At 43.9% G+C, this 12,183-nt stretch overlaps 1 protein-coding gene across 1 annotated transcript; it reads left to right on the top strand.

Moving 5' to 3' along the window:
* Positions 1-503: 503 nt before the first annotated feature.
* MPHOSPH6 (M-phase phosphoprotein 6) lies at positions 504-11,626 on the top strand. Its single transcript, XM_006273967.4, has 5 exons — positions 504-610; positions 6,292-6,404; positions 7,564-7,654; positions 10,186-10,283; positions 10,704-11,626. The coding sequence occupies exons 1-5, from the start codon at positions 554-556 to the stop codon at positions 10,843-10,845; spliced, it is 501 nt and encodes a 166-aa protein (XP_006274029.1). The 5' UTR covers positions 504-553; the 3' UTR covers positions 10,846-11,626.
* The last annotated feature ends 557 nt before the right edge of the window (positions 11,627-12,183 follow it).

Genomic DNA, 12,183 nt, shown 5'->3' with positions numbered 1-12,183 from the left:
TTCTCTAACCCGGAAACATACTTTCAAACAAATCAAAGTGGAAAACTGCACTGGGAGGTGGAAACAAATCTTCCCGGGTGTCATTGAATGAACGCGGGTTCAGGTTGTAGCCGTGTTGGTCTAAATTCATGAATATCAGCGACACGAGGAGCCAAATTATATATAAAATTATTATCGAAGTATATAAAATTGGAGGCGGGGGGAGCCAACCCCAGGCTGGCTTGGCTCCGCCTCGCCGACGGCCCGAGACCCTTCCCCGCTACGAGTCACGGCTTGGAGACCCCCGCTATAAATCACCCCTCCTCATGATTCACGCACCTAAAACTCCTCTTTCAATCATAATTGAAACCCCCCCCCCCATAGCTCATAATCCTGAGACGCTCACTGTAAACATCATAGCGCTGAGCCGCCCCTCCCCGTCCTCCATCATGACCCGCGGCCTGGCGCAGCGGCGGCGCCGGGGGCTGGAGTGCGAGCGGGGCGGGGCGCGGGCGGGGCCGCGGCGCACGCGAGGGCGGGGACGGGGCGCGGCCTGCGCGCGGGGCCGGCGGTCATGGCGATGGCGGGCGAGGGGAAGCCGCGGCTGTCTAAGAACCTGCTGCGCATGAAGGTGGGCCGCGATGGCGGGGGTTGGCTGCGCTGTGACTGACACCGTGTCCATGACATGGAGTGGAAGGATCCTCCCTTCCTCCTCCTCCAACACGGGGTGAAAAATCCTCCCCTCAGGCGGAGGGTGAGGGGCTCTGCCACGTGCTGATGGCAGCACGGGGTCCTCCCGCCTGAGCCCTGCCACCAAAACGGTGGAAATACCCGAATCTGGAGGATGTCTGCCACGTGCGGGTTGTGGACTCGGCTTGCAGACATGTCTTGTAAAAGCAACCCCAAAAAATGGGCACGAGCCTCTTCAGGAAGGCTTCAAAGCGCTCCTGGCTGCGGGCGGGGAGCGGCGGTCGAGGGGCCGCACGGACGCGGCACCCCTCGCGCCCGGGGCACAGCTGCGCGGTGCTGACTGCGTGGGGCGTTCAGTCCCCGGCGGGTGTCGGGTGGACTTGGCGTCAGACTCGCTCCCAGTTAGGTGTTGTTGGCCTCTTGCGTCTTCCCGCCGACCCACGACTCCGCTGGGAAGCGAGCGGATCCGAGCGCGGGGTCAGGACTGAAGATGGGTGATATCGTTCTGACCCATCGGCCTGTTATTTGTGTTCGAGTCGCGCAGACGGGATGAGTTCGGGGCTGGAGCGCGTGTGGTCCGGCGACCAAACCCGGCGACGTAGCCGAACCACACGTGCGCCAGCCCCGACCCCTGGAAATGCCGCGGGCCGTGTCCTTGCTGAGAGCAACGCTGCGCTTCAACAGCAGCGGTTGGCATGTTTCCCCCGCCGGCCGTGAGGTGAACAGAGCCTTATTTTTATTTTTCTTGGCGTTACCGTTTCCTTATACGTGGAGTCCTCGCCTGGCCGCACGACCGAGGTGGTATCTGTTTCCATTCAGGTCACTTCTAATTATACTGGATTTGTTTTTAAAGTGACCTTTTAAGACAACGATAACGGCAGGTTGTTTTGCCTTTACTTTTCCTCGCTGGGGCATCCAGCACTCTTCAGTATTTTAATGCTACTTCCCTAGAAACATCTTGATCCGTACACTATAATAAACCAGCTAGTAATGGCCTTAGGGGATTTGGCTAAAAACCCACCGGTCTGTCCTGGTAATGACTCGAGCAATGACAGAGGTTTGGCGACGCGGCCACGAAATGAGCGACTATAATAACCCCGATGAAACAGCAGCGCTAACGGCGTCGACTCGCAAGTGCCATGTTATCTGCATTTGTCGCTCTATAGCTGCCTCCTTATATTCCCGGAGGAAGTCTTGAGGTTTTGTAAACTGTAGGCGCCTGCTGTTTTGGTCCAAGAACATACTTCAAATTATCTTCGTGATCTCGGCAAATCTCACGCTAAGCAAAGTAAGGTTTCTTTCCTGAAGCGCGTTTGAAAATTTGTTTTCAACCCCCAGGAGGTTTCTGTGCAGTCAGAGCTCTGCCAGCCTCTCTGTGATGAACAGAAATATTTAGACTTCTTTATTTCATTGCATTTTGAACTTAAGATAGGCCATTAGGTGCCTTATTTGGAGCGAATCTTTTTAGCGTGGAGTGTATCCTAGCTCTGCATTATCCCTGCTTTCGTTATTTCTGTTTGTTTTTACTTTGATTGCTCGTGGAATATCCTACAGTGGTCTTGATTTATTTTTTTTTTAACCATTTTCCCCAATTCCTAAAATATATAGCACAAAAGAGAGATGTTATTAAAAGACTGACCTAGCTAGTGCCCTTGGAATTGAGACTCCAACGTCAAGTCCAGAGTGAAATTAGTCTCAGCTCAGTGGCTAATGGACTCTGGTTCACATCTTGTAATACAACTCATAATTCTGTAGAGTACATACTGGCATGATTGATGATCTCTTTATTTCTGGAGAACAACATTGAAGTTGAATTGCCATAAATTTTTTAAAAATATAAATATTCATTAAATATTTATGACCATATAGCAGGGCCTTCATGGCTTGTTTGCTTCATTTAAGTTGTGCCATTTGCACTGGCTTGCTCACGTGCTCCATGTCTCCACGCTGTATTTGGGTTTGTGTTGTTCTTTTCAGGGTGGCGAGATGAATTTTGCAGTCTCCGTTCGATCATCTGTCGGAGCGAGCCAACCTTTTTTGGGAGGCCTGCCTCTCCCATCCCCTTCCCCTGCCCAGTCTGCTGCTCTGCTTCCTACTGCCAGCCCTGAGCTCCTCCCTTCCTGATCAGCTCCTTTACTTGCCCAGTCCTCTCTGCCTGATTTGCTGCTTTGCTTACTGCTTTTTGCCCCATCTGCTCCTCCTATTCCTCACCGATCTGCAATGTGCCACAGACTGGCCACCCGTAATCCATGTGGAGTGAACTCTGCTAAGAAAGCAAACTGTTTTCCATAACTAACAGATCTCAGAAAACCATGACCAGTCTGTCTTCCTTAATAGCTGAATAGCAAGAAGAAACTTGAAAGGGCTTTTCAGTTTAATGCAGTTATGCCATGCAAAAAGTTGCGCTGTCCATGTGAAAGGTTACTGTTTTTGAACAGTAATAGGCACCTACTAGCAACACTATGTAGCAATAGTAATGTTATAATTAAGGCATTTCACTAATAAACACTAAGTGCAGTGTGGCGCCTGTTGCCATATCTGTTGGCCAAGTCCAACTGGGAAAAGATCAGAGGCATATTCTGCTTATTCCTGCCTGGAAGAATTTGTGCTGTGGAGGAGTTCTTAGTGCTGGATTATTTGCTGCCTGTAAAATGTAGATTTTTCCCCAACTGTCAAAGTTTTTGACAGCTCTTCCCCCTGGAGGCAGCTTCAGATGGTCTCAGGACTTTCACTAAAATGGTACTTGAGAACAGTACCCTGCAAAGTCTGAGTAGTAGCAACTAGAAATGAAACGGATGTGTGTGGTTTAACAGAATGCAAGCTGCCCAAAAAGGATCTTTTTGGTGTTTACAGACTTTTCCATTAATCCTTATAGCAGCTTATTTAGCAGATTCTGATAAGGCAGTTTCCAGTCTTATACTTAGGTGAGCAGGCACAGGGAGCTGGCAGGTTGATGGGCAGAAGTCCTTAGGGACTTTTGGACTCCGTGGTTCACTTGCCACTTGATATTTGAATCTCTGCCCCACGTCTTATTACTTGAAAAAAATGACCCAAACAAACAGTACGGTCTAAATGCTCTGCTGAGCTTACTGTCAGTATTTTTATTATTATTTGAATTGTAAATGGCTAGATGTTTTTATCCAAAAAATCCCCAATGTAATTTTTTTAGGAACATTATCTTAAAAATGTAATATAAAATGCTCATTAATTGCATGCTTATAATAAAATTTCTCCCATCTGAGACTTCTGACTGGCTAACCAATTTCCTTAAGCAACATGGTTTTTCCACATGATAGACTCCCTCATTTTCCTCAACTTAAGAAATACAGATACTGTCATTTTAATTGGAAGGCTCTGACACAGCCTGAATTAATTCAGAAAACAAAACTTCATTTTTTTTTTAATTTAAAAAACTCATGCAAATAGGTGTAAATACCAGTTTACACCTATTTGGAAATGGAAAATTAGACACACGCTTCTTAAACATTTTTTTTTCATAGACTGACTCAACCCAGGATTTGCACGAGGCTGGACATGCAGTGACACTCTCAGGCTGAATAGCTTTGTGTGCTAGAAACACTGCCATGTATCACAGGAGATTGTGTGGATGTTCCAGATATCATCGTGCCACCCTGCTCTGTTCTGCCAACATCTTCCAATTCGGCATCTGCTCCGATGGAGTTAGGCTGCACCCACAGCCCATGTCAGATAAATGCAGGAAGCGTGTGCATAAGGGTTTGTCTGAACACAAAAGCTGTGTGCCACTTGGATTGTGCCAGTACAGTTAACTGGTTCAACTCCTTTCCCTACCTGCTTCCATCTGGATTGCAGTCATACTGCTATAAATATGCTTCTACTATACTAGGAGGAGGTCTAAGCATGGGGGAAAAAATCACACCCTTAGCAGACGGTTACACGACAGCTGCCTGTAGAACCGGTCCGTTGCTTACCCCCCCCCCCTGTTTTGTGGCACGGTATTTTAAGCGCTCATCTCAAAATGTGTCCCACTTTGTGAAGAAAGCGAACATTTTCTTTTTCTCTGCTATTTCTTTTCTTCTCATCAGTAACATAGTTAAGGAGTTTGGTGTAAACCAGTTACCAATAGACACGTAGTTCACACTCCAGAGAGATGGAGAGGGTAGTTCACACATTGCAGAGCTGTTGTTTTGGTCTCTTAGCCAACTTGTCAGACATCATTGCACTGCTTCTTCTGTTCATATGTTTAAGGCTTTTGCAGCCTGGAGGGGTTGAGAGTCACTATTTTTAAAATGAGATCTAAGGCTCTGTCTACAGTATGGAGGTTTGCCTGCAGGATTTCAACAGCCCTCTGTGGTAACAGAACCTGCCATCCTGCCCTTGGAGTTATTCCAGCTCTGCTGAGTAGAGTAAGGCTTCTGCTGGCAACCAGGTGAAGGCGTGGAGGAACATTCCTGCACCTCCAGCAGCTTACCATAGTCTAGGGGTTGGCAACTTTTTTGGGTAGAGTGCCAAAAGCACCCGCAACTTTGGCTTGTAAGATGTTGGTGTGCCAGCAGCAGAAGGGAGGGGAGCCACAAGGGGCCTGATCCTTGTTGTGGCAGTGCAGCCCTGGCCCCTTCCTTATCATCCGCCCTGATGCACGCATGCACCCGCCGCACAGGGCTCCGCAGACCTTGGTGCAGCTGGTTGCAGGCTCCTGGCTGCACGCCAGAGCTGGCCCATGCTCCAAGTAGGCCCCTGCCACGGAGCCCAGGCAGCAGAGAGGCTACAAGTGGCTGCACCGGGGTCTTCAGATCCCCAGCCTGACTTACTGCTGGCAACCGGTGCATGTGTGCCTCAGGGCAGATAGCTGGGAAGGAACTGAGGCTGCACTGCCACAACAAGAATCGGGCCCCTCATCTGTCCCAAGGCACGTGCCAAGCAAAATGCCTTTGCATGCCACACACTGGCACGTGCCAGGGGGTTGCCTGTACCTGCCCTAGTCCATTCAGCAGCTGGTGGCTTCACAGCATGCATTTCATGCTTTGGTGACATAGCTGCTAAGCAGAGCTCTGGACGGCCAGAAGTACATGGACAAGCAGGTGAACTGCTTGCAGCAGTCAAAAACTTCTGCTGAACATAGCCGTAGCTTGAGGATCTGGAGAGCAAAGGGCGGCTCACAAGCAAGCCCTGAGAAACACTGCTGGTCTTGCATGACCCAGAACCTTGGCCTCCCCAGGTGTGGAAGTTAAGCCACCTTGGCATTTGGCAGGAAAACAGTTACAACACTGTCCCCATCTTTTGTCAAACCCTTACCATTAGCAAAGTCCTGGAATGGCAAGGCAGCAACACGGTCGGTACAACAAAATGATCTCGTGTTCGAGTGCCTTTCTCCTTTATAGCTTAAAGGTAATTCAACTGGAAAATGAGCAGAGAATTGTGTAGAACAGCAACAGCTCATGTCTTGATATTGACTGTTGCCTTAACTTTGGGTGGAATTCTGGAGAAAAATCAAAAGAAAAAAAAGCTTTTTTAATCAAATACCAAATATTGCCTAAAAATAATGTTGCTGCCACGCAACCTGTTCAGTGTTTGAAATTTACATATGGGGTAAACACATTCTTGATGCAGAAAAAACTTTAGATCTGTGTTTCTTTCTTTCAGTTCATGCAAAGAGGGTTGGATTCAGAAACTAAAAAGCAGCTTGAAGAGGAGGAGAAGAAGATAATTAGTGAGGAACACTGGTACCTGGATCTACCCGAACTCAAGGAAAAGGAGTGAGTTTGTTATTTCTTTGGGTTACTAATCTGGCCATTCTAGGGAAGTGTAAAGTACTATACATTAATCCTTTTTTGTATCAGAAATGCCATGAGAGTAATAGTGATTTGTAGTCACCAATAAAACCTGGTAGGTCTATTAAGCAGCAAAGATTCATTGTTTCTTCCCTTGTTTAAAAAGAGGAAATGGCAGTTTAGTCCCAGCTTTGCAGTCAGGTCCATATGGGAGAACTCTGGCTCGTGCAAGCAGCTCTGCTGATTTCATATGAGCCTTGTACAGGCACAGGGATATGTCTCTGCACTTCCTGTTGCAGAATTGAGGATCCTCATCGGCTCAGCCAGAATAAGGAAAACCTTTTGAGGCAAGGGAATAAGCTTCATTCCTGCCTTCCGAAGAGAAGCAACAAGCAGTCAGAGCACTATTTTAAACACATCTTGACTTCCTTTTTTAAAGGACAAAAAAATCTTAACAGAAGGCAATGTTTTCTTAACATCTGGAGTCCAAAGAATTAATTGCACAGGAATAAGGTCACTTAGATTTAGCATTCTGTGCATGTGTGTGGCAGGGCAAATAGTTCAAGGTAGTACATTGATCTAACCCATGTGTGTGCTAATTCCTTCTGGCAAGTTTCTTTTTGTCTCTTTATTTATTAAAAAGGGAAAAGGAAAAACATCTTTTTAAGTTGAAGAGAGAACCATTGTTTTGTTCTTTTTCAGCCTCTACCAAGGTCAGGCCTACACTCGAAACCTTTGCCAGTGTAAAAATGTCAACAACAGCAAAACCACTCCCGTAGGCAACATCTGAAAGTTTGGCTGGTACGGTAATGTTGCCCATGGGTGTGATTTCTTTCACAAAATTTTTCTGCTGGCGATAGTCCTGGTGCAGATGAAGTTCTGTTGGCAGAAGAGTGCTTTTGCTGGCGTAGCTGCTTTTGCTTGTGAAACTGGTCTACGCTGGGCTGGCCAAAGCTCTCTTTGCCATTCTGACCTACATTCGCACTGGATGGTTTGGCAGTATGGTTGTCAGAAGACCTTCTATAAACTAGGTCTGTCCTCCGACACTTAAAGACTCTCTTGGTTTTTGTCTTTTTTGCTTTTGGGTGTTGTGACCATGTTAAGATACTGCTGAAACAACTGCTTGGTTTTGGGTTACATACAGGAGTTTTATAATAGAAGAAAGAAGCTTTATGCCATGTGAAGACCTACTGTATGGCAGAATGTCCTTTAAAGGGTTCAATCCGGAAATTGAGGTACTGTCAAATATTCCTTTTTTCTGTTAATTTTTTGTAAGAAAGTCCCTAAATTGAGTTAAGCTTCAGTCTCTGATTCGGATTCTTACCCTCCTTGAAGCAAGGAGGACTTAAGAGAAGATGACTTTAGTGAAAGTTATTTGAGCTTACTTTTACCTCATACTCTGAAGTATGCATTGCCTAAATTTGACTAATCTTTTTGCTTCCAGTTAGTGTTCCACTAATGAGGGTAAACATGGTAGCTTCCTGCCCCCATCTGCATTCCCAACGAAGTCTGCTGACCCTGCATCTAGGTGCTTGATTCCTTTGCTTCATTTGCTGACCCGCTGTTCCTTTGTACCCATGGATCATTTCTAACTTTATAAGTCAAGCTCTTAGCTCTCACGACTTTTGGAATAAATTTTGTCATGCAAAACGCAATCAAAATCAGATTGAAGAATACCAGCAAACTTTTTCACATTTGATGCCAAAAACCTAGCAGGCTGTGGGGGCGGTGTTTGCTCTCTCTCATTAGGTGATCCAGATTTTGGGTCCTGGGTGGATATTCAAGAGACCTCAAGAGACCCGTTGACTTGCTGTGTAACCTGGATCAGGTCACATTAACTCAGTGTCTGATTTATCCACATGTGAAATGGTGTCAGCAATGCTTTCTTTTTATATTTTTTTCCTGTTCTGTGAATGAAAAGTGCCATTTTCAATGGAGTTGGAATTTGGATGTGTTCATTCAGTTGCTACCTTTTGCATCTAGGCAACTGCTTTGAATTTTGACCAAGTCAGGAGGGATTGAAAGCTGGCCTACTGGAAATAAGTTGGTCTCTTCCCAGTCCCTGGCTGACTTGTCTTATTTCACACATCAATATCCATTGGCACCAGTGTTGATTATTTCAGTGGAATGAGTTAGGCAGCTGAATTGCCTTTCTCTGTTAGAGATGGCTCCAAATTAGAGTTGAGATGTAGGCGGGCAGGCTCATATGGAGGTGTTCGCACTTTGTCCCGTGACACAGCAGTACCCTTCACAAGGTTTTAAGTGTATATCAGCCTGAAAAGATTGAGATTCAAGCAAAGTTTTTTGGAAGTCAGGTGTAAATTCTGAAAATATCCAGCACTCAGCTTCTTGTATTCACACGCCAGTAACTCCCTGACTCCTACTTGTTTTCCTTCCCCTCAAAGGACAGGGGCTTTGTTTTCCATATGCTACTTGCCGAGCAACTGCCTGAACTCATTACTGTAACTCTCTTCCAGTATTTTTTTAGTCATCCTGTTTGCTGCTTAACTTAGGGTACAACCCTACAATCTTTCAGCCCCATTGACTGGAGACTGTTTGTGTAAGTAATGGACTTGAAGAATTATGCTCCTGGGCAGAGATATCTTTATTTTCTGGTCAGTGTTATGTATCTCTATTGGTATGTTAAAATCATTACCATTGATTTGAATCAAGCAGCTAAAAATGACTGTGAAAGGATGACTTAAGGTGACTTTGTATCTGATATGATTGAGTGGGAAATTATGATTACAGTCTTGCCATGCCTTGGCATCCTGCCAGTTGTATATTTTTTATTGTCAAGCCTTGCAAACAAGATTTTTCCCTTGTCAAATGAACATCTTCAAGTGCCTTCATTCCCAAATTTGCTCTCATTTTTAAGATAGAGGAATTAGATACCCTGACAAGGGTTATCAAACTCATCTGGCCCCACAGGCTGAAGAACGTGAGGCTGGGCTGGTTCAGGCCCACCGACCCACCCTAAACACTACCCGTGCATGCAGGGCCAGTCCGAGACCCGCAGGCAGCACCGCAGACTGGATGATAAGGTTCCCCAGACCAGATTTGGCCCACGGGCCCACTCTTTGACACCTCTGCCCTAAATCATACCTGTCAATTGGAAAAAAAAAAACCCATCTAAATAACTTTGTTAAGGAGTTATCCGCTGTTTCTTTAACACATCCACAGGCTATAGTGCTTTGCCATTTAAGTAGCTTCAACTGTTAGGAGCAGTTATAAATCCCAATCACAGATGTGAGGAGCTCAATCAAGGACAAAATCAGAGGCAGGTAATATTATATTGGAATAATTGAAACTGGAGGAAATATCAGAAAGTATATTATTTCCAGTTTTGTGAGGGCTTGGTATTGACTGCTTTACCAGTCCTCGCTGAGATTTAGGGGACAGGAGGCGCTTCCCTGAGTGAACTGGCCAAATATGGTCTGCGTGGATGGGGGTAATTGCAAGGCTCAGGCCAGGTACATCTGACCACCCACCCCCCAGTAGAGATGGAAGGAAAGCAACCATTCACACTTGCATTTGCTGGTTTCTTGGAATGACAGCACTATGTGTTTTTATTCAAGGCTTCTGGTCATCCACCTTTTAGTACTAAGTGATTACTGCAAACAGGGAAAAGCAGGAGCAAAATCTCAGGGAGAACGAGAGCTTGACTCTGCATTTTAAAATGAGTTTCTCTTACGAGTAAACATCTGTGTAGTTTACATTCTGCAAAAGAGTTAAATACAAAACTGATTTCCTATTTCATTTTCAGAAGTTAATGATCCAAATGAACTCTAGGTACAAAAAAGAAGAAATTGAAGCAGATGATAAAATGGAGGCTGATGTATCAGATGAAGAAATGGCCAGAAGGTAAGTTATGTTTTATGACATTGTTAAAATTACCAAGCAAGAAGATGTGTGACTGTGTGTTTACAAGAGTGTTTATAATAAAGAGCAAACTTATATATTGTGCAAAATTCTCGTTCCCCATAAGAAATTTGAAGATGTGTTCACTGAAATCTCCTTCACCTCATTACTTTCTTGAGAAATAATCTGCAGCTATTTTCTACCTCCTGCTATCCTAGTGTACTTGATACTAACTCTTTCAGTACTGTCACTGCATGATAGAAAGCAAAATTGGTCCATTAATATTCTGCCAATATCTCTTTGCCTGTAGTAGCTATTTCATAGATTGGTATTCCTCCTAGGAATCTATAGCTTATTGTGCATGAGTTTGTGTAGATTTTTATGAAGAAAAGTAATTAAATTTTATTTTTAATATCTTTACAGATATGAATCTTTAGTAGGAACAATAGGGAAGAAATTCTTGAAGAAAAGAGACCGCCATGAATTACAGGACGAGGATGAAGATGAGAATAGTAATTTGAGACCTAGCAATGTTAAGAAAATGTTCTTAAAACCTCAGGATTAATGTGAACTGTACTACTGGAGCTAATAGAAATGTTATTTACCGAGTTCAGTAACATGAACTGGGGTTGCTTGTTTTCTGCTATATAACATAAAATAATATATATTTGAAATTTCTGCTGTCCACATGACATCTTTTCAAAGTGGATGCATACACAATGGATGTCGTACATCCTTTCCTTTTTTGAGCATGTTTTATTGAGTACGGGGCTGTAAGCCTCACAGCTCTTTAATGTTATGCCTAAGTATAGAATGGCTGTCACATGTAGTTAAGAGTAACAGCGTTGTGATCATAACTGAAAGCCAGTATTTGAGCTGAAGATGAGCTATGGCCAATTTTATAAAGCAATCTAGCTTTCATTGCTTTTTTTATTGTATAAAATGAAATCCCTTTACACTTTTAAAATTGAAAACATAACAAACTTACATTTCTCCAACAGTTCTAAAAATAAGGAGTAGAAGGAGCAGAGATTAAATCCATTTAATTGAATTTTTTTATAAAGTCTGTTTTAAAAAGTACTTCTTGTAGCAAAAGCATTTTTTCCCTAGAACAAGCTAGATGTTTATATTGGGTGACATTTTCAGTTTGACAAAATTGCATAGATCATGATTTTTAACCTCCTTCCTTCAACAAGTTAGTCAATCTTGTTTGTTTGTTTGCTTTTTTTCCTGTTCTGGAAAAATATGTGATTTTTTTTTTTTGTAAACATCTAAGGTCTGTGACTTTGGCATAATGACTGCTTCAGGAACCATGTCGTAAAATCAAATAAAAAGTTCTGGTTTAATTGCTGTGGTTTAGATAACTTACAACAAATTGTGCAACTTAATGTAGTGTGACGCATCATACTTTGATAGTTTAGCTGTAATGCCTAGCTTAGATGCTCCAAACTAATAATAGTCTTCAAATGCCTTTGCTACAACACTTTCTAAATAGAAATTTCAAGTATTTTGCAATAGAAACAATACAGACCTTTGGTTACTCAATGCTCTGGGCTAGAGCTGAATTACAATAGGATTCTATATCCCACCCTTCTGCAATAAATATGCTTTGAATGTTATTTTCCTTCCTTAGCTAGGTGGCCAAGTTGCTGAGAAGGGAGGCATTTGGAAGTTTGCAAGAGTCATTCTATCACAGGGCCTAAGAGGCTTTTTTTGGAACCAGCTCAGTGAAGCAAGATACAAAACTCAATTATATAAAGTAAGAGGCTGTACGTCTACAGTAGTTTGCAAGTATGATATATGGGCTACGATCCATATATCAAAAGCACCTAATTAGATATTCAAGATGGATCGCACATGGGAAGAGAAATACATTTTAACCTAGTGAGGGAGCTTAATAAAG

The sequence above is a fragment of the Alligator mississippiensis genome, chromosome 10 (assembly GCF_030867095.1).
Source record: "Alligator mississippiensis isolate rAllMis1 chromosome 10, rAllMis1, whole genome shotgun sequence".
NCBI lineage: Eukaryota > Metazoa > Chordata > Crocodylia > Alligatoridae > Alligator > Alligator mississippiensis.
This window is presented reverse-complemented; position numbering and strand designations above follow the sequence as displayed.